Source organism: Nannospalax galili, unplaced genomic scaffold (genome assembly GCF_000622305.1).
Source record: "Nannospalax galili isolate Female #2095 unplaced genomic scaffold, S.galili_v1.0 scaffold120, whole genome shotgun sequence".
In the NCBI taxonomy this organism is placed as follows: domain Eukaryota; kingdom Metazoa; phylum Chordata; class Mammalia; order Rodentia; family Spalacidae; genus Nannospalax; species Nannospalax galili.
In genome coordinates, this window is record NW_008350324.1 from 488,301 (window position 1) to 511,004 (window position 22,704).

The following is a 22,704-nucleotide window of genomic DNA, read 5'->3' on the forward strand; positions in this document are numbered from 1 at the left end:
TAAAGAGATGGGAAGGGTGCATTATAGCACATTGGACTGTAACCCCTACAAGACGTGCAGACCTATTGATGTGACCTTATTTGGAAAAGAGGCCTGTGCAGATGTAATGAAATTTAGATGGAGTGGTACAGGAGGGATGTGATCACTTTGTCACAGTCTTTTTTTAAAAAAAGTATTACATTTATTCAATATGTGTGTGTGTGTGTGTGTGTGTGTGTGTGTTTATGCACCACAGTGTGTGTTTGTGGAGATCAGAGGACAACTTGGGGGAAATCAGTTCTCTCTGTTCATCATGTGGGTCCCAGGAATCAAATTCAGACTGTCAGACTTAGAGGCAAGTACCTCTACTCACTGAGCCATCTGGCCAGCCCAACTTCCACTCCAAGTAGAACAGAAGAGAAACAGGAGCATTCAGGATAGCAGTCTGTGATGGCAAAGGCACATTGTAGTCATGAAGCTGCAGACTAGGCAATGTCAAGGCTGGCCACACTACCACAAGCCAGTCAAGAATGGCAAGTGAGCAGATACCAAAAGTCCCAGGCTGAACCTGAGAGGAAGCCCTGTTCATTCCTTAGTTCCAGAGTTTTGGCTTCCAGAACTGTGAGGAGAAGGATGGGGTGAGGAGGAGGAGGAGGGGGAGGGGGAGGAGGAGCGAAGTGTTTTGTAAAAGTTACTCGGTGTGCTGGATAGCTTTAGTGTCAACTTGACACACCTGGGTTGAGGGAGCCTCAATCAGGGAATTGCCTCTATTGGACTGGCCTGTGGCCATGTCTGAGGGGCATCTTCTTAATGAGTGATGTGGGAGGACCCAGCTCCACCCCTGGGCAGGTGGGCCTGTATTGTATAAGAAAGCCGGCTGAGCAGAGGCCAGGAGAGCAAGCCTGTAAGCAGCGTTCCTCCATGGCCTGTGCTCCAGTTCCTGCCCTGAGTTCCTACCTTGGGCTCCCTGATGAACTGCGTGCGACCTGGGAGATGTAAGCCAAATAAACCCTTTCCTCCCCAAGTTGGTATTGGTCAGAGTGTTTTGTCACAGCAATGAAGAACAAACTAAGACACTCGGTTAGCCATACTTTCCCAGCAGTCCTGGTAAACCAGTATACATTCAAAACTAATACATAAGTTTACCACCATCATTTTCAAAATCCAATATTTTTCTATAGATAAATACGTTATTTTTAAGATTTTATTTTATTATTTTTATTTTATGTGTGAGTGTATTGCCTGCATATAGGTAGGGTCCACCCATGTCATGCAGAGGTCAGAAGAGGGTGTTGGATCCCCTGGAATTGGAGTTATAGATGGTTCTTCACCACCATGTGGGTACTGGGAAACAAACTAGGGTCCTCTGCAGGAGCATCTAGTGCTCTTAACCTCTGAGCCAGCTCTCCATACCCTGTTATTCTTTTTAAAGATTTGTTTTTAATTTTTAATTGTATGTATATATGTGTGTCTGTGTGTGGGTATATGCACGTGAGCGTAGGTGCCTTCAGAGGCCAGAAGATGGTATGGGATTCCCTGGAACTGGAGTTACAGGTAGTTGTGAGCCACTCAACATCAGTGCTAGGGACTGAACTCTGGCCCTCTGCAAGAGCACCGTGCTTTTAACCATGGGGCCATCTCCCCATCCCCATATAATGTTACCCTGAAGGTTCTATGAAAAGAAAATGCAACTGGAATAGTTAAAATTGCTTTTTTTTTTGAAGAGCAAACTGAAAGCAGAATAAATTCTACCCAATTTACTAAATAGCTACAGAAACCAAAACCAAAAAAAAAAAAAACAAAAAACAAGCAAAGGGTAAGTTAGCACAAAGGAAGCCACTCAGCATTCCTAACCACTGAACCAGCCTGATGCGCCATCATTACTGGGTCGCTCAGAACAGGAAATGACGGCACCGCTGAGCACTGGCTGGGATGCAGAGAAGATGGCTCACTGAATCGCTAGTGCACAGTGGTGCAGTCACCATGGAGAACGATTTCTACATTTTATTTAAAAACTAAGCATGCTATTGCCATATTATCCAGAAATTGCATTCCTGGGCACTTGTCCCAGAGAAATAAAGACATATGTTCATATAAAATCTGTTTATAAATGTTTATAGTAGCTTTATCTTCACACATGCAAAACAACCCCAAACAGATAGCCTCTAACGTGTCCTTCAGCGGGTGGAGATTAACTGTGGTATGTCCATACAGTAGAATATTACTCAGTACTACTCATGTCATTATGTTAGCACAGGTGCCTGTCAGAGTTTCTGAAGGAGGATCTGTTGCCTCTTCCAGCTCCCAGTGCCTCCTGCGACCCTTGATTTGAGGTGGCGTCACTCCGATCTCTGTAGCTGTCTTCACCAGGCTTCTTTCTATTTGCCCGTTCCTGTGTCTCATAAGATTCAGGAACAAACCTAGGGTGATCTCACCTCAGGATCCAAGCCTTTGTTCAATTTGCAAACACTTATTCTAGCCAGGATTGACTTCTGAGTTTCTGGATGTTATATTTTTGTGGGGGACACTTTCAACCCACTGCACTGCTGTCTTAAGGTCATTCCAGGGGTACACTTAAGGCTTCTGTCTTTGTGCCTTGCTCTGGAGCTGGTTTCGGGGGCCAGGGAAAACAATGCAGTCCCTCGAGATGATGCTGGAAAATGCTGAAGGCTCACTCCCACTCTCTCTGCAGCTGTCTGGGCTGTTGATTCTTTAATAAACTTTAATAAACACTTCAGAGGAGACATATCGGGGTGGGGAGAGTGGTTTGGACACCTGGGCATGAGGCCTTCCAGAATCAAAGAGACATGGGGTGTGTGGCTGGCACCTCTACAGATCCATTATGTGGTCATCTTTCCTGTGTGGGGTCCAAGCAGGGAGCAGGAATTTGATTCCAGAAGCTTCCTCCCACATCTGGATGCAACCCCTTTAAATAGGATTGTTCAGGTAGTGTGTGTGTGTGTGTGTGTGTGTGTGTGTGTGTCTGTGTGTCTGTGTGTCTGTGTGTGTGTATCTGTGTGTGTATCTGTGTGTGTGTCTGTGTGTCTGTGTGTGTGTGTGTCTGTGTGCGTGTGTCTGTGTGTGTGTCTGTGTGTCTGTGTGTCTGTGTGCGTGTGTCTGTGTGTGTGTCTGTGTGTGTGTGTGTGTCTGTGTGTATGTATCTGTGTGTGTGTCTGTGTGTGTGTCAGTGTATGTGTGTGTCTGTGTGCGTGTGTCTGTGTGTGTGTGTGTGTGTGTGTGTGTGTGTGTCTGTGTGTCTGTGTGTCTGTGTGCGTGTGTCTGTGTGTGTGTGTGTGTGTGTGTGTGTGTGCGCGCGCGCACGCACGCGCGCGCGCCTGTGTGTGCTCCTGTGGAGGACAGAGGTCAGCTTCAGGTGTCTTCCTCTGTTGCTCTCCATCTTATTTTTGGAGACTGAGCCTCTCACTGACGCAGGCTGGACTGTAGAAAGGGCAGATGTCCCTTTCTGCTCAACTTGTCCTTTTGGCTGTCTGCTTCCCCCCGTCCCTGACCCCTGCCCTTTTTTCTTTCCACAGGACCACATCCCTGTCCCTTACCAGCCAGACTCCAGCAGCAACCCTTCATCCACAACCTCCTCCACGCCCTCCTCGCCGGCACCCCCCCTCCCTCCCAGTGCCACGCCACCCTCTCCCCTGCACCCATCGCCACAGTGCACAAGGCAACAGAAGAATTTCAACCTGCCAGGTACCTCTGTCTGCACTGGGGAGATGGGAAGATATCCCTGAAGGGGCAGAGCAAGGGAGGGGGTTGGGACTTTGCCCAAACCAACCATGATGAGGCCAGTTCTTGCATGAAAGCAATGGATTGATGGCTAGAGAGTCAAGGAGGTCTGTGGGTAGACACTTGTCACATATTACTATATTGCATCTTTAGAGGAAACATAAAATTAGTGTCAGCTGTATTTACAGATGAGGAAACTGAGGTAGGAGGCAGTTCAAGGACTCTTAGAGATGTGTCCTTTGGTGAGCAGCAAACTGATGTCTTCACCTACCTGAGTCACATGGGAAAGGTGTCTGCTCTGTGGTTGGCAGTCACCCTATGAGCCAAACTGTCTGAAGCTCATGGCAAACGTTGTGCTGAGGGTCTTAGGGGTACACACCTGAGCTGGGCTACATTTACAGTCTCAACCCAGATGACACGCATGGCTTTGGATGGACGGTCTGAAGTCCTGGATTCAAGATCCACGTCTAGCATGTTCCAGCTGTGTGACCTCTGACTTCAGTCTCTCACACTATAAGGACAGAATCTAGAAGGTTCTACCAGCTGACACTGAGTTGTTGTCCTGGGAGGAGGCTCTGGTCTGTGAGGCAATGGTGAAAGGGCCATTTGTAAGATATTGCAACTTTTTGTTTTGCCTTGTTATTGGACCTAAGACGCTTGCTGCCTCTTCCAGGCCACAGCCAAGCCCAGTTCCTGCTCTGGGGTCCCAGGAACATCAGATCTCCACTGCTGTGCAAAATATCTGAGGAAGGGGACTGGGAAGATTGCCCAGTGGGTAAAGTGCTTACTGTGCAAGCATGAGGATCTGAGTTCAATTCTCAAAATCCATATTTAAAGAAAGAGCCTGGTGTGGTGGCCCATGCTTATAACCCCAGCACCAGGGAGGCAGAGACTGGACAATCCCTGGGCTTGCTGTCCAGCCAGCCCACTGGAATTGGTGAGCTCTAGGCAAGTGACAAAAACAAGGTGGACAGCACCTAAGGAATGACACGTAAGGTTGGCCCCTGACCTCCACACACATGTGCACACATGTACACATACAGAAATACAAATTGGACTGAGTTTTTAAAAATATTTTATTTATCATTTTTTAACTTTATGTGTATGAGTGTATTGTCTTCATGTGTATAAGTGCACCCATGTCACGCAATGCCCACGGAGGTTAGAAGAGGGCATCGGATTCAGTTGTTAATTGCCATGTGGGTGCTGGAAATCAAACCCAGTTCCTCTGTAAAAGCAGCCAGTGCTCTTAATCACAGAGCCATCTCTCCACCCCCTGGACTTGACTTTTGAGGAAGCTAATTGTCAGTTTTAAATGAGATCAGCAATGTCACTTCTAGCACTCTCTGCATGGAGATGCTTGCACTAGGCTGCAGGGATCTGTGCATTAGGACATCGTGCAACATGGAAGAGCTAAAATCAAGAGAGCGGTCCATCAAGAGAATGACCCAGGCAGGTCTTGAACACACAATCCTCCTGCCCCTGTCCCCTGAGTCCTGGGCTTAGGTCTAGAGAAATCTTCTGTCCCTGTTTTCCTGGGGTTTATACCTTCATAGGAGACTGATATGATCTACATCAACATATGCTGTGAGAGAAGACCTTACTCTGGGATGACCCAAGAGGACACGTGCAGGATGAAGGTCAGAGACAGCTGGGTCCTGAGGTAGAAAGTAGGTCAAAGGTCCTGCCATAAGAGGATCTGACAAAAGTCCCCTTGGACTATAGGCCACATATGGCACCAAAAAAGTCACAGAACTGTCAGGAGCTCAGATTCCTTTCACAACTCAATGAAGCTGGGCCCAATGTTGCCCTCTAATAATCCTAGCTGCTCAAGAGGCTGAGGCCAGATGCTTGCAAGGTCAAGGCCTGCCTGAGCTATAGAATGAGTTCAAGGCCAGCTTGGGCAATTTAGTGAGCCCCTGCCTCAAATAAATAAATAAATAAATAAATAAATAAATAAATAAATAAATAATAAATAAATAAATGCAGTTTAAAAACATAAAATGAAACAACAGGGAGAGGATTGAAGGTGATGGTGTTCCAAGGAAAGGAGGAGCAGATTAGAAAGAAGATACATTTGAAAAGCTCAGGCGGAGGGTGGTGATGGCTTCTTCCTTGTAGAATACCATGCTGGCTGTTCTTTGGGGAGCCTGTAAGGCAGGGAAGGGGATGCTCCTGAGTACAAGCTCCCTTACCATACTCTGCTTGTCTGAGTGACCCCAACTGCAGTGCCCAGGCTCCACCTCCTTTTCAGAAGCCACTCAGCTCCCCCCAGGTGCCTCCTGGAGATCGCTGACTATTCCTTCCAGACACTTCTAGAGAGAACAGGCCCTCGGGCAGCATCCCTCCTCCTCCTCTTCCATTCAGTCATCAGAAAGGCATTCTGCTATGGCAGGTGGAAGGCTGGGGTCCTCCCTGGGACTGGAGGATCCTGTGCAGTCCTGTGGCATGATGGTCCCAGTCTTATGCACAGGGGACTATAATTTTTTGTATTTTTATTTATTATTTAGTGTCTGTCTGTGGTGGTGGGAATTGAACTCAGGGCCTTGCATAAGCGAGGCAAGTGTTCTACTGCTGACTTTCAGGCCCAGAGTCCTCTAGCCCAGTCAGAACTCGGGAGGGCCAAGATCAGTTGAGCCCTCTGAGATGGGGTAGTTTTATAGGTTTAAGCCTCTTGTTGACAATGTGGTTGCATGCAATGGGAACCCTGGATTCTGTGACCATCCCGGTTGCTGGAGGTGGTTTCTTGGAGAGTTCTACTTTGTGATCCAGAACAAGTTGTTTCCTAGTCTGTGTTCTAGAATCAAAATGACCCCACCCGCATTCTGGGCATTCTAGATCATTAGAAAATGGCTAAGTGAAGGGTTTCCACTGTTTTATCTGTGATTGAAGAGGCGTTTTAGTCCATCGTGTATTTCCCAGCCATGTGTGTGAGTCTTGGAGATTATGGGATGCTAGAACGTAGCCTCTGTCCTGAAGGAGTGCGTGTAAATCAACTCTAGCCTCAAGGGGAGCGTTTCCTTTACATTTCCCAAACAAATGACTTAGTTCTTGGAACTAGCGATTGTCTCTTAAATACAAATCATTCTAGTCTGTTAGTTAAGGGAGCTGAGATTTCTTTTATTTGCCACAGCTAATGCATGCATCCCTTGGATCCAGGGTTCAAGGACCTTCGCGAATAAAGGGATCCATGGATGCTCATGTCCCTGCATAAACCACTAGTCCCTACATGTCCTCCCATACATTCTAACCATCTTTAGATGACATGTAGTGCCTAACACTGGTGAATGCTGTAGAAACAGTTCTGCTGTATCACTTAGGGAATTACAAGAAAAATGTCTATATATGGTCAGTACAGAGAAAATTTCTTTTAGAATATTTTCTATCCTGGGTTGGTTGAATCTTCAAGTATAGAACCTGTGGATACTAAAGACTAAATGCCCTTAGAATCCGCTGTATACTCCTGTGGAGTGATGGTCCCAGTCTTATGCACAGGGGACTAGTTCATATATATATATATTTAAATGTTATGTGTATGAGTGTGTTGCCTGCATCTATGTAAGTGCACCCATGTCGTGCAATGCTGATGGAGGTCAGATCAGAAAAGGGTGTCAAATCCCTTGGAACTGGAGTTATGGACGGTTGTTAACTGCCATGTGGGTGCTGGGAATCAAACCCAGGTCCTCTGCCAGAGCGGCCAGTGCTCTTAACTGCTAAGCCATCTCTCCAGCCCCCTATTTTTTATATTTTACATTTGATTGACTGATTTATTGATTGATTAATTGATTGATTTAGTGTCCCTATATGCTGTTGGGAATTGAACTTAGGGCCTTGCACATGCTATGCAAGTGCTCTACCATTGAGCTGAAGCCCAGCCCTGAAGGGACAACGATCAGGTCCAGATTCCAGACCCTGGCCACAATTTTCACATGAGAGGAGCCAGGTGGGACCCATCAGTTACCTGTCCCTGAAGGCAGTCAAGATGCTTCTGGAAGCACATTCTTCAGTTCTGATTTGTATGTGGCCCCATCACTGATGACCATGTTTGTTGGGGAAGATAAAGCTGTGTGACCCGTCACCACTCTGTGCACTGTACCCCAACAGAGCAAGTGGAAAAGTAGAAATCTTCAGGCCCCTTACCCTCTGGTAAGTGGAGCAGAAGTAAAGTAATCAGAGAATCCACAAGTGAAGTCCAGGAAATGTCTTGTATAATTATTTTGCTAAACGAAAATAATTAATCCCATGTTTGTGTAGGCAGAAAAAAATGTCTGTTCTCCAAAAGAAAAAGAAAAAAAAAGATGTCCATGTACTAATCCCAAATCTATACCTGCCTTGACAAAAGGTTCTTTGCCGCTGGGAGTAAATCACAGACCTTAACAGGCACAGCTTATCCTGGATCAGGCTGAATGTGATCTCTAGGGAGATCACAAGGAGCAAGACCAGTGGAAGGTGATGTCAAACAAAGCAGAGAAAGAGCTGTTGAACTGGGAAGCACTGGGCCTCAGCAGCTGGAAAAGACAAGGCCTGGATTCTCCCCAGAGTCCTAATTAGACACCTTGCTGTGGCCCTTTAAGATTTTTTTGATACTGCCAACTTCCAAATTATAAGAGAACCCGTTTGTGCGGTGTTGAGCCACTACATTTGTCGCCAGTTATTTCTGTGACAAAAAGAAACGGAATGCAGAGCTGGATGCTTAACAATTTGCATAAAGGATTTGTAAAAGCCAATGAAGTTGTGCTGCCGAAAGAAAGGATAATTTGGATTATAGCTTCATAGTGTGTGTACCATTGCACATGTGTGTCTGTGTGTGCATGTGTATAAACAAAACTGCTGCTTCCCAGAGTTCCCTGCTGTAAACAGGCCATGAAAGTCTCAGTGTGTCCTGTCCCTAGGATGCAGCCCCTCCCTGCAGGTGGACTATGCTACCAAAGACAAGCCACTGTCTGTCCTTCACCACTATGCTTGTGACTGGAGCATAGTGCTCAAATGGCTCTCCAAGGGGCCATGACCTGACCTAAGTGCATAAGTAATCAAATGGTTGAGTGACTTGGATGCTTAGATTCAAGTTTAGTCCCTTGTAACTCAAGGTGTCTGCTGAAGTACAGATATTCTTGGAGTAGACAGAGAATGACCATGGGGTGGCCATGGGAGCCCAGCTTGGTACCCGTCCTACTTAGCATTGTCAACTTGACACAGCCTAGAGTCATCTGAGAGGAGAAACCTCAATGAAGGAATTTCCTTTATCAGTTTTCTCTGTCTGTGAACATGTCTGTGAGGGACTGTTTTCGTGGTTAATTGATGCAGGAGATCTCAGACCCCTTTGTGCAGAGCCATCCCTAGGCTGGTGGTCCTGAGCTATATAAGAAAGATAGCAGAGCTTGAGTGAGCTAGAGAACAAGCCATCAAGCAGCGTTCCTCCATGGTTCCTGCCTCCAGGTTCCTGTCTAGAGTTCCTGCCTCAGTGTTGGACTGTGGCCCCAAAGCAAAAGCCAAATAAACCTCCCCCACCTTAAGTTGCTTTTGGTCAAAGTGCTTTATCACAGTGACAAAAAGAAAACTAGGACAGTACTTGCACTCACACTGGTGTTTCTGTCTTTTGCAAGCATCCCACTACTACAAATACAAGCAACAGTTCATCTTCCCAGGTGAGTGGAGTGGGAGATTGTGACAGCATCATCTAAGCAGGCCCTGGTGAGGGGCAGGAGTTGATAGGACAGGTGGAGGGAGATCAAGAGCAGAGAGGGTGCTAGTAGGGTTCCCACACCCAAGATAACAGTTGGACATGGAACAAGAAAAGGTGAGGGATCTAAAGGGCAGCACAGGATCTGAGGGGGTTGCAGCACAGTGGAGTCCAGAGGCTCAGATGATCAAAGGGTCCATTTGGACTGAGATGTGAACCAAGTGGTGTCATCATCCCAAAGGGAGTTCAGGAATGGGGAGGTTCAAGCGTGACCAATGGATGCTTGGGTGTTGTCCACACACCCTCAGATGGGGAGGGGAAACATTAGAGAAGTACATGCAGGAGCTCTTCTAGAAACTGGTCCATCTCAACTGATAAAGCCTAGATTGGTAAGGCAGGGAGAAGGGGCTGCTGGCCAATGCCAGACCTGCGATATGGGAAAGCTACTATTTCTCCTAGGCATCAGATCTCTTGGAGGATGGGAGCTGTGGGTTCCCGGGTTGATCTCTGACTATCCAATCTCTGCTTCTCAGATGTGGTTCCTGTACCAGAGACACCGACCCGGGCACCCCAGGTCATTCTGCACCCAGTCACCTCAAATACAATGTAAGTGCATTTGCAACTTCACCCCCTACCCTGACCTTCCACACCAGGACCTTCAGCCTGCTTGTGTCCTCTGCCTTCATTCTTCATCTACCCGAAGGAGATGGGGTGAAGGACAGAGAGAGTCACAGGTCTGGCCCCCTGGGTGACAATGTTAGCCCCCCCCACCATGAGAGCCAGCTCTGCCTGTGTGTTTCTGGCCTTTAGGAACTGCAGTTCCTAAAGATCACACCATTTCCTCACCTCTCCTGCCTGTGATTACAGAGACAACTGTCCCCACACAACAGCTAGAACTTAATTTATATCACAGCCTCCCTTTTAAAGTGCCATTTAAGCTGCACCTGGTGACACCTACCTGTAATCCCAGCTGCTTGGGAGGTCAAAGGAAAAGTCACAATTCAAGGTCTGCCTGGGCAACTTAGTAAACCTTGTCTAAAATTTTGAAAATCTAAAAAGGGCTAAAGATGTAGCTCAGTTGTGAGGCCCCAGGTTCAATCCCTAATCCTGAAATAAGGAAAAAAGAGAGAGGGGAAGGTCAGGGAGGGAAGTGGGAAGAGAGGGGAGAGGAAGAACAGGAAAGGGAAAAGAAAAAGCAAGTATAATATAGAGTTACACCAGGGCTCAGAGAACTTTAGACCTTGAGACAAATCCCAGCTAGCACTTGTTTTTATAAATAAAGTTTTATTGGAACAGTATCATGCCCATGTATTTACAGAGCAGTGCCTGGCTGGCGTCTCCATATACTAGGAGAGTTGAGGAGTTGTACGAATCCATACAGTTCACAAAAGCCAAATGTATTGACTTTCTGGCCCATGGCAGAAAGAACTTGCCAGCCTCTGGCTTTTCTACCACTATAATGTTAACAGAAGCTAATTTTGGAAAAAATTAGATCATTCTGTAAAAAAGGAAAGGAATAATCACCACTTAGAATCTCACACAGTTACAGTCTCTCTCTCTCTCTCTCTCTCTCTCTCTCTCTCTCTCTCTCTCTCTCTCTCTCTTTTATACCCTATTTTACATACTTGTGATTCATGATAAATGCAGTTACTGTCTTGTTTTGTGCTCTTTAATGCTGTAACAGCACATTTTTCATATGATTCTAGTCTTTCATAGACAGTGTTCTAATAACTGTAAATGTCATGCTGATGGAGAATAATTTCCTTAACTATTTCCCTGTTACTGAGTTTTATGCTGCTTCCCAGAGTTCCCTGCTGTAAACAGGCCATGAGAGTCTCAGTGTGTCCTGCCCCTAGGATGCAGCCCCTCCCTGCAGGTGGACTGTGCTATCAAAGACAAGCCACTGTCTGTCCTTCACCACTATGCTTATGACTAAGTCTAGGGCATGCTGGGGTGTGATTAGTTTCCCAAATAGCATTTCTGCCTGCTTGCTTTTTTTTTTTTTTTTCCTCACTCTCTCCTAACTGCTCCATCCTGTTTGACCTACGTCAGGACTTTGTTAAAGACCAACATGGTACATCTCTGAAATCAAAGGAGCAGCCACTTGCGAGGGGGAGGGGGGTAGGGATATTGTGCTGATACGGAGCTCTGGGTCATTTCTCTGCTGCTTATAAACCAACTCCACAATTTGTGCAAGATGAACTCTACGTTATTAATGACAGTCAAGGCTGCTAGGGGGAAAAAAATCTCTGAGTCAAATAGCTACCCGTGATCTGCTTAAGAGTGGATGGAGCGATCAGAAGAAATGCCGCAGAGGAAGTAATCGAATAGCCCTGGCGACTGGAGTCCCAGCCGCGATGCAGGAGACACGGCTGCCCTTGGGCGTTTGGGCATGGGGAGGGACTCCAGCTATATTATCCCCCAGGGAATCAAGTTCCTGGCATCTCTACTGTCACCCTGTACTTTCATTCCACCTCTTCAGGCTGTGCTATAAAAAACTGGTTAACACACACCACATTGCAATGACCCCTCCTTCTGCTTTTAGATCTTGGGGTCTTCTTGACTCTGTCTTGCCAAGACCCCCTTTAGGAAGTAGGTTAACTCTGTCTTCAGGATCTGCAGCATCCTAAGATCTGATGGTAGAAATCTCCTCCCACACACAAAGAAGGTGTGAGGGTCACTATGCTTCCATTGAAGAAATATGAAGGGGGCATGGTTTTCCTTGAGATGCCTGTGTCCCACCTGCCCTGACTTTTCTTTACACTCTGTAGCCTAGCTTTTCTGTCCTAACCGCACTCCATAAGCACACCAGAGTTTATTGACTCTACAAAGATGTCTCTAAAACACACCTGTAAATGTATACAGTACCCCATATCCCCACTACATAATAACACACAGGCAATACACTATCAACACACAACACATCCCTAATACACTCAGTGTGTCTTCCCAACTCAAGACAAGCCCTAAAAAGAACACACTCATCACCTTATTCAGTGCTCACACACAAACATGTTTCTCCTGCCACCCACAGCCAGCATGTTCACAGACCCAGAATGTAACTACAGCTTGCAAGCTTTGTGCGCACACACGTGTACACACACACACACACACACACACACACACACACACACACACACCACCTGTGTCTTCCTGCCCAGAAAAGCTATCTTATTTTCCTTACACACATCCTGATACTGTGCGCTTAGCCAAGTCCAATTCCAACACCTCCAAACATACCCAGCAAGTCTCCCTCCTGGGAATTCCCAGGATACTTCAATTATTCAGTTCATTAGTAGCTATTGGCCCTTGTTGCTTTTAGTCCCTCCCACACACCTATCTATGATGAGTTCTTTTAGTAGTAATGGGATATTCCTTAATGTCAGGAACCTCCAATTCTAGGTCCTTCTAAAGACATAGCACTGTCCCTGGTGCAGAAGTCTAGTTGCATGCATAAATGAATGAACAGACAAACACATGAACATTAAAGATTCTTCTAGAAGGAGGCTAGAGAGATGGCTCAGCAGGTCAAAGCACATGCTGATCTGGCAGAGGACCTGAGTTCAGTTCCCAGCACCCACATTTCATGACTCACACAGCTGCCTGTAACTCCAGCTCCAGGGATCCAATTCCCTCCTCTGGCCTCCACAGGCACCATATAGGTGTGCACATACCCCCACCCACCCACCCACCCACAAATACACGTACATTTTATTTAAAATAAAAATGAAATCTTTAAAAAATGATCCTTCTAGGGGCTGGAGAGATGGCTCAGTAGTTAAGAGCAGTGGCTGCTCTTGCAGAGGACCCAAGTTCAAATCCCAGCATTGCAGAGCATGGGTGCACTTACATACATGCAGGCAATGCACTCATACACATAAAATAAAAATAATTTTTCCTTAAAAAGCTTTAAAAATGATCCTTTTAGAAGATTCTGAACCTAAGTGAAGTTTAGAAATCTGACTCATTTTTTCCTACTGAATGTCTAGACCTGGAAGGACCTGTTCACCTGTGACATTTCTGCCAATTTATAAGGAGTCTGCTAGACTAGGTAAAGCCAAAGTCATAAAGGAAAATGAGCCCTGAACAGGCCAGAAAAATCTATTTAAAAATAATGTCCCTGTGAGATGCTTTTTGTGCTGGGCTGGGGATTGAAATGAAATGGGAGACAAAGGTTTCGTGGCTGGGAATTCCCATTGTGAACTGTTCAGTGTTGCTGACCTCAATACAGGGACCGGCCTTTTCGCCTAAGGCCACGATTCCTTTTCTTTCTTTACAGCTTGGAAGGAAATCCATTACTTCAAATTGAAGTGGAGCCGACCTCAGAGGTGAGAATTGGAGATGGGGAAGTTTCTAGGAGTTGGCAAAGCTGGTATCTCTGATGACAGGGAGGGCTGGGGGCAGGGAGGGAGGTACATGGCTTGTTGATGGATGTTCTATCTCCATGACAATTAAGGATCTGTGGCCCCTCCAGGCTTCGAGCCTAATGGGCCGTATACTACGCACATCACAGCAATGCCAGTTGGGTGGAAATTGGCAAGAGATTTGCATTTTTAATTAAAAAAAAATCAGCTCAGGGCTGGTGAGGGGGTAGATCAAAATGAGGCTGTGCCTTCAAAATAACACACGGGAGCAGGTGGGAGCCCCCAGGATGATGGGCTTGGCAGCACAAGATGAGAATGTTCTGGGCCTCCTTCCTCCTCCCTGGACTGCTAAAGGAATAAAGAGATGTCCTGGGGAAGAGCCATCAAGTCTACCCCCTCAGCCCTTCAGTACACCCTGAGCTGGGGGGGGGGGGGGGGGGGCCCAGGAAAAAAAAACTTCTGAGACTGTAGGGGTTGTGGAGATATGATCCTGGGAGCTGAAATTTCCGGAGTTGGCTTTCCAGAGTCTATCATAGAGAACAGCTAGCTCATGGATTTGGGGGTCCAGAAGACTTGTATGCAGTGAAGAGGCTTCCTCCTAAGGTCATCTTACCAGATCCCAGGGCCCCCAGGAATCCCGACTCTGGCACCTATTGTACCCACATTTCAGGAAGAAGCAAAGAGACCAGGTATCCCCAAACCCAGACACTTCAAGCCTCACACATCCCCTCTGGAGTAATCACAACGAAGTCCTAGAGTCATGTGGCCAAAGTGTAGGTCCCAGTCCAGGCTTGAAGATGTTTTGACTGGGATCTAAATGGGGCCCGGGATCTGCATATTCTCTGGCATTCCTCAGATGTTTGATATGGGTAGCCAGGTCTGTGCTGCGACTTCAGAACTCTTCATCTCCTTCAAAACCTCACACAACCCCAGGGAAGTTTGTTTATTTTATTTTTTTTTAAAACTTCTGCTTTACAGTGAGGTCAGGAAGGACTCAGAGCTAAGTGCAACAATTTGTTCAAGATCATACCAAGGCCAGAGGCTAGCTCACTGGGTCTGAGTGTCCAGCCCATTCCTTAACCACTCACTTTATTTCCTAGTCACCTAGCTGCTAGAGGAACCAGAATTCAGAGCTCTGACCTTCCCAATTTCTGAACCATCTCTTCCAAATTCCCTGGGGGAAGCTAGATGGCCCATGTTGATGAGTGTTCTGTGTCGCATGCAGACACACAACATACCCAGTCTTTTAGCCTGTTGCAGGCAAGGCAAGTCAAAAACAACATAGTAGAAAAAGACTGATGTTGAATTAGAGGAATCCGGCAACCTGAATCTAAGCTCTCTCTCTGCTTAAGGACTTCCCAGGGTGACCAACATCCCAGTTTGCCCAGAACTGACAGGTATCCAGAGTCATGTCACTTTGGGTGCGAAAACTACAAAGTCTAGTCAAAGTAGAATGGTCCCCTTAGCATGTCCTCTCTCTGAGCCTCAGTTTTCTCTTAGAACAAGTTAGTTGGACTACCTTGAACCTCCCTTCAGGTCCTTCATTGTGGTTTGCTTCTAGTTTAGAGTCACCTGGGGAAATAGCTATGTCCGCAGCTGGCAGTAAGGAGGTGTCTGACCTCCACAGTGCGTGCGGCTCCCAGGGAAGACCTGGAGCAGCCATGGCTCTGACCTCTGTCCCCTCTGGCCACAGAATGAAGAGAGTCATGAGGAGGCTGAGGAGTCTGAGGATGACTTTGAGGAGATGAACCTGTCCCTCCTCTCAGCCCGGAGCTTCCCACGCAAGGCCAGCCAGACCAGCATCTTCCTTCAGGAATGGGACATCCCTTTTGAGCAGCTGGAGATTGGTGAACTCATTGGGAAGGGTCGTTTTGGACAGGTGTACCATGGGCGCTGGCATGGCGAGGTGGCCATCCGGCTGATTGACATCGAGAGAGACAATGAGGACCAGCTCAAGGCCTTCAAGCGGGAAGTGATGGCCTACCGACAGACGCGGCATGAGAACGTGGTGCTCTTCATGGGCGCCTGCATGAGCCCGCCCCACCTGGCCATCATCACCAGGTCAGTCCACTCAGCTCCTGCAGGGGCTTCTCAGACCTTCCCTCAAGATATCAGTGTTTCAAGGTCTTCCTCACTGTTTAAGGCTCTAGAAAATGCTTTTAGTGCTTTGAAGTCAGGTCCAATGCCTACTATGTGTAGGGCATCTCTGACACTTGTCTCTTCTTATGCAAAACAAGTGGTTTGTATTAATCAAGGAGTCAGCCAACTCCTGTATCAGGCCCAATAGGATATATGGTCAGCCCTGTAAGCTATACGTTTTCTGTCTTGGTGATTCAGTTCTACTACTGTCATTCAAAAGTTGCCATAGACAATGTGTGAATGAATTCTCATGGCTGTTCCAATAAAACTTTATTTGTAAACCCAGGTCATGGGCCAGATTTGACCCATCATTTAAGTTGAGATTCTGATGACTATGATTGTGGTTCTCACAGAAGGAGTTTGGAAACATGTGGTTTCTTTTGTGAATATCCAGCATCTGTGGGTTGCAGGTACTCAGGAGTAGTTAACAGGGACTAACATTAAGAAAATGGCAGTGTAAAACTATCCACATGTGCATGTGCACTTGCACACATATGAACACACATGCACACATACTACACACGAACAGGTGCAAAACTAAGGGCAAATGGGGGCTCGGTACCTGAGTTTCATTCCCAGGACCTAGGTTAAAAATAAAAAGCCAGGTGTGATGGCACTTGCTTGTAATGCTAGCACATGTGGATCCCTGGGACTCACTGGCCAGCCAGACCAGCCTACTTAGTGAGCCCCAGGTCCCAGTGAGAGACACTGTCTCATAGAAACATGGCAGGTGGCACCTGAGGAATAACAGCCAAGGTTGCCCTTTGATTGCCATATGCACATGCACACAGGTGCACACATACCCACACATATACACACAAAAAAGGTGAAAAGAAAGTGGCAGATGGTAATGACTTTCTCGGACTTGCTCTCTCTAATCTTCCCTGTGACACGAAGCAAACACTGGAAACAAAACAGCTTCGGTTTCAGTTGAACAGCTGTGAACCAGTCTTTGATGTTTCTAAATTCTCCCTTATTATGTTAGAACTAGCCACAGCTGTGGCATTCTGGGTATGGCCTGGGATGCCAATAGGAGCCCTCTGCTTCCCAGACACAGCTCAAGCAATAAAGTCCCACATGAGTTCGTCCCTTATTATCAAAGATGCCAGAGCAGGGGCTGGGTTAGGTCCCCACTGGGGAAGTTTGTTGGAGCAGGAGTTCGAGCTCAGCAGAGCTAGTGTGTCATTAATCTGTTCCCTTGAGTCTGTTTATTAGATTTTGGTGATCAGTGGCAAGAGCATTATCATCTGTCATCATTGATTATGCAAATGGTGGGACTGGTGGGGCTCCTGTACTGAGTGATAAGTAGGTGTGAAGATTGGGAATAGTTTGATATGTATTTAGCTGTCCTTTAACCAGTCACAAAAAATGGGGGCTCTCTTGACTTCCCAGGACAGACTTGACTCTCAAGTCATTGGTTTGGGGACCAGGCTGCTCTGATGAGGCAGTGGTCTGTCCACACCCTTGTGCTTACGGAAGAACTACCCCACAGCATAGTGGTTTCCCTCAATCCTGTGGACAGTTTTGGACTGAGCCAGGCTCTGTGGCTGAGCATTCCTAGATCATTGTGATTAGCTGCCAGGTGTTCAAGGACCTGGTTCATCATGGATGCCCTTCCTCATTTGTCTTCTGGTGGGTACACTCTGAGTTGTGGGGCTCAGTTCTGTTCCAGAGCCTCTAGCCTGGATTTGGCCCCTTCCATGGGGATCTCAGGTTCCCAAGCACAGCAAGAGATCAGGGTCTAAGGAACAGCATTTTTCACACCACTGCTATTGACATCCATTGGCCAAAGCATCTCTTACAGTCAACTGGATTCAAATCAGGGAGGAAGACTGGACCTCAGAGTGGAAGGAGCTGCTGGGAGAAGGCTGTAGATGGTCACTTTCACGACCCTCTGCAGTGACACCTCTGTGCTCTTGCCTCCTCTCTCAAGAGGCAACCCCTCCTCTTCTAGGCAGGAGTACCTACACTTGAGATATACAACTCTGCTGGCCCACAGAACTCAGGGATCCATTCCTTGTATCTCCTTCCTTCCCTCTTCTCAAAGGCTGTCTCATTGGGAATGGATAAACCCAGTTAGCAACCACCCTTGGAAAACAAGTGGCCATTGTGAAAATGTGTCACTCTTCCCTCAAGCCCAGCTGGGCCTCAGCCTTCTTCTGTTCTGGACAGAACTCTGAGCCCCCTCCTCATGTGCCATAATGACCCACAGATTTCACAAAGCACCCAGTCTTTTTCTGGCACCACAATAAAAACCCCACAGCTTTGGAGCACGGAATTGGTCTCTGAAGTGTTTTGGTATTTTGTATGAGGATGCCAGATGAGCCTGAAGAAGTGCCATTTATTCCCAATTATTGTGTTATTACATATTTATCATGGGGAGGACTTGGTGTGCCCCCGTTCAACACCGTCTACTTGTTGGTCCTTAAGAGTTCCCATCTGAATGTTCTATTTGAAACCAAATATTTGAGTAATTTGATTAATCGCTTGCATTCACATGATTGACTGTTAGAGGTCTATCATTGGAGGCTAGCCAACTGAATAGAACAATTTTGAGGACCCTGGTTTTATTTTTACAGAGAGCATAAAACCAGATAATTACCTGGCATATTCCAGATAAATCCACAATGGTGTGTTCTAGCCAATTACTTAGTAATTATCATCAGAGTGAACAAGTATTTCTGAGATTAGTTTTCTTGTAATGCGATATGTATGGCTCCTGGGAAATGAATAATAACCAGCTAGTTACCCAATCACTATATCCGCAAATACAATTCGAATCTGGCTGGCTGAATTATTTCACGATTGAGCCATTATGGAATTACTGCAAAGCAATCGGCAGCCTGTGCAATTGCTCATGTTAAAAACTCCAAATGGAGTTGCAGAGCCAGTGCTGAAGGAGTGAATGACAGCACCCCTCGTCCTTCCGCCCAGCTGCCGGGTTCCCCGGGCCTCAGTTTCTGCATCTGTGAGGTGAGTAGGCAGAGGCAGATGTCTGTGCCTGACTCTGACAGAATGCTTGGGTCCTCTGAGAACGTGCAGTGTGCAGTGCAGCTGGGAACAGCTCTGAAGCAGCAGCTCCCCAACAACGGTCTGTTTGGAACTCATGGAGTCGCTAAGGCTGTTCAAGTGCAAGTTCCATGGAGCTGCTGTGTTCTCTTCTGGTTCTGAAGGCTTGAGTGGAACTCACTAGACTGCTGTCCAGGCATAGTCAGAAAGAAGGGACCTGTTTTCTAGCATCCTATGACTTCTGGCTTCTTCCTCCATTTCAAGGCCAGCAGAACATCTTGTTTCTGTGGTTACACTTTCCCTGGTGTACGATGGGACACACATGTGATAGGACAGTTGCAACTATGCTTGGGGCCTGCCCAGATAATCTAGACCGCCTTCCATCTCAAGATGTTTAACCTAACCCCTTCTGTAGCAGTTGTTGTCTACAGGAACCAGGGCCTAGAATTCCTCTGAGGCCATTCTTATGAGAAGCAACTTGTGAGCTAAGATCTACTGAGATGGTCATAACAACAGACAGGCAGAGGAGGAATAGCCCAGGTCCAGCAGATACAAAAGTCTTGAGGCAGCAGGTCCAGAATGAAGCCAGTAAAGGAGGGAGAGAGTTAGGAAATTGTCTTCAAGATGCCAGGTGATTGCAGGGCCGTCCAGGCCCTGGAGAGGGTCCTGGAGTTTAGGAAGGCAGGGCAAGTTTTCATGATACATGTACTCACTTCCGGGAGGCGTGGGGGTGGGAGAGGGTTCCTGCTGGATTAGCTGCTGCCTCCTCTTGCTCTCAACTGTTTGGATCAATATGTGAAAACTCCCCACTGCAGAGCAGAGATGGTGTCAACTAAAACAAGCACCGAAAGACACAAGTAGAGGAGCGCAGTGCAGGGGCCATCTTGGATGTTGACTTGACATTTTCCACCTGTTTGGGGCTCCTAGAAAGGATGTCTGGATGGATCCTTTGCCTTTCAGCAAGGTGCAGGTCAGAATACTTTCCCAGGGCACGAGAGAGCAAGGAGGCAGGGTGGGCCATGTGAGGGCTGTGATAGAGAGAGGCTTGGGCCCTCTCTATCACAGTGCCTGCAGGAAGAGCTTTAAAAAATGTCTAACTCAGTGCATGTCATCAGTCCCCTCCCTGGGTTCTGGAATCTGGAGACAATTAAGTCCTGTGAGGTTGGTTCACCTGTGTGCATGTCACACATAGCCGCTGCCCATCTCCCAAGAGTGAGCTAGCAATGAAATCCCAGGGGTCTCCTATGTACAGCATTTTAAATCCAGCAATTATCAGGGACTAGTCAATACAATAGATTATTTATTTCCAACTCTGTTTCCTAGTCCTTCCAATCTAATCACATCACACTGCTAGATCTGACAGACAGGAGCACGAGGCCATGGCCCAATGCAAACACAGTTCAGTTGGTTGGATAAGATCTCAACTTGCTTTTTCTGCAACTTGGGGACTTGTGTCTTTTTGGTTTGTTTTCCTTCTTCAGACCAGTTTGATTGTCCTAAATATAACATTGCAAGAGTTGGGGGGCCTGAGCCCATGAGGATTTCACCCCCACCACTGAGTGGCTTCAACTTCCCTTTATGTTCAGAAAGGCTGAATCGGTTCCCTTTATGAATCACAGCTGAAAGGATTTTTTGTCTGTCGCTGCCTTTAATTGTGCCATGAGCGGGACTTTTGTGAAGGAAGTGCTATAAATGTCCGTCGTCATTAGCATCTTCTCATGTACGTTTGCATATGCCTGTTGGAAAGCAGTCACGTGACCAGCTGAGGACTCTGACTGAGGACCTCTCTGCTGGTCACCACTCCCTCCCATCTCCAAGATGCTGAATTCGAGTGTGTGACATCTGTCATCACTTTGAAAATATTTTGTGTCATATTGCCCAAGTGATAACTCAGTTGTTACTGAAAATACAGATCATGACAAAAACAAAAACAAAAACAAAAACTACTCATAATATCTCCAGTCAGAGAGAATCACATAAAGGATGTAGGGTCTGTCCACATAGGCAGCTCTTCCCCCAAATAGATACAAATGCGCACTTGGTATCAGTCAGGGTCATGGTAGATGTTGTAACAAGTAAGCCTTAAAATAGGAAATGGCTCTGGCTAGGGGGATAACTCAGTAGGCAGTGCAAGGACCTGAGTTCCATCCCCAGAATCCACATAAAAATGCTGGGCATGGTGCTGTGTGCTTTTGATCCCAGCACTGGAATGTCATGGACAGGAAGATCCCTGGGCTTCACTGGACTAGCCAACCAGTCTAGTCTAACTTGTGCACTGCAGGCCAGTGGGAGATTCTGTCTCAAAGGAGGTGGATGCAATTCCTGAGGATGACCCTGGAGGTTGACTCCTGGCCTCCACATGTGCACACACATGCATGGGTACCAGTATACAAATAAACATGCGTGCACACACGCACATACACTGAAAAGAAAAAGGGAAATGGCTCCACACAAGTTATTTCTAAGAGATCATATAAAAGTTCCACATGGAAGTTTCTGGATAGGGGAATGGCCTGGATGGCTTTTCTCTGCATGTGGAGGGATGACCCACACCCACCCACCTTTGGTCTGCTGTATACTAACTAGGGCTCAGAGGTATCTGCATCTAGCTGCAGGAAGAGGGAAGAGCAGGCAGGGTCATGTTGGGGATCCCCAAGTGTCTTCAACACTTTGTATCCCTCCATGGGTGCAGTTGTTCAGTACTGAAGCCCCTGGCCATATCTAATGGCCGAGGGCGGGGGGAGGGGGGTCGCTGGGAAATAGCTATCTGTTCCCAGGAGGAAAATGAACTGAGTTCTGCTGAATGAGCTGGAGGTCACAATAGGCAGGTCTTTAATGTCAGGTCTACCCTGCTTCCTATTAGCTCTGCTTGCTTCCTGGGCTTGCCTCCACATGAGCTGTGCTCCAGTTCAGCTTCTTGACAGCGTGAACATTGTCAGATTCTCCTCCTTTGTAGAAAGCCCTGGTCTCCACTCAGTACTACACACATAACACACTTTTCTCTCAAATTTGGGTCTATTTCAGGCTTCTTCCCTTCTTTCTAAATTTGTTGTCATCTACTCACTGGCACACAAGGTCCTGGGTTCAATTCCAAGTACTGCCAAAACCCCCCAAAATGAGAAATTCCGTGTAAAAAGGCTCTAGCAGTGACCACTGCAGCCAGAGTGCTCTGGGGCTTTGAATGGCTTACTTTTGTGTCTTTATAACCAAAAAATGCAACAGAAAGAACTAAGGGAGGAAAACTTTACTTTGGCTCATGGTTTCAGAGAGTTTCAGTGCATGCTGGAAGGGAGGCTGTGTGGTGTGGGGAGGCTGAGTAGAGAACTGCTCTCTTGGCACCCAGGTGGCAGGGAAAGTTAAACAGAAACAAGGGGTACATCCAACCTTCAAAGACTTCCCTCTAATGACCTACTGCCTCCAGCCAGGCTCCACCTCTTAAAATTTCAGTCTTCAAAAGCTGGAGACTAAGCTTTCAAACCATGTGCCTACAGGGCCATTTCAGGTCAAACTACACAAGCTCATTCCCCTAGTTGCCCCAATAAGGATGATGATACTGAAACAGTAATAATGATCACAAAGATAGAGACACCTGGGAGAGCTGGGCCATCGTCCTGAGAACCATAAACAGGTGCTTGCTGTTTATTCTAATAGCGAATGACTAGCAATGATGGTTAGGGTCTGAGGACTTGGCTTCCTGTCCCAGCCCTGCTCCTGGCTTTGGCCCAGTGGCTTCATCCCCTAAACTCAGGCTATCCAGAGAGAGGTGCAGAGAAAGGAGCCCCACACCCTGGTCCC

General features: G+C 47.0%; 1 protein-coding gene across 2 annotated transcripts in view; it reads left to right on the forward strand.

Annotated features, from left to right (window-relative positions):
- Ksr2 (kinase suppressor of ras 2) overlaps positions 1–22,704 on the forward strand; it is a 443,310-nt gene that overhangs the window by 347,232 nt on the left and 73,374 nt on the right. For both annotated transcript variants that reach the window (XM_008847447.1, XM_008847448.1), the window contains exons 10-14: positions 3,513–3,681; positions 9,321–9,362; positions 9,931–10,003; positions 13,677–13,725; positions 15,455–15,822. In XM_008847447.1, the coding sequence (XP_008845669.1) occupies positions 3,513–3,681; positions 9,321–9,362; positions 9,931–10,003; positions 13,677–13,725; positions 15,455–15,822 (701 nt within the window). The remainder of the gene's footprint in view (positions 1–3,512; positions 3,682–9,320; positions 9,363–9,930; positions 10,004–13,676; positions 13,726–15,454; positions 15,823–22,704) is intronic.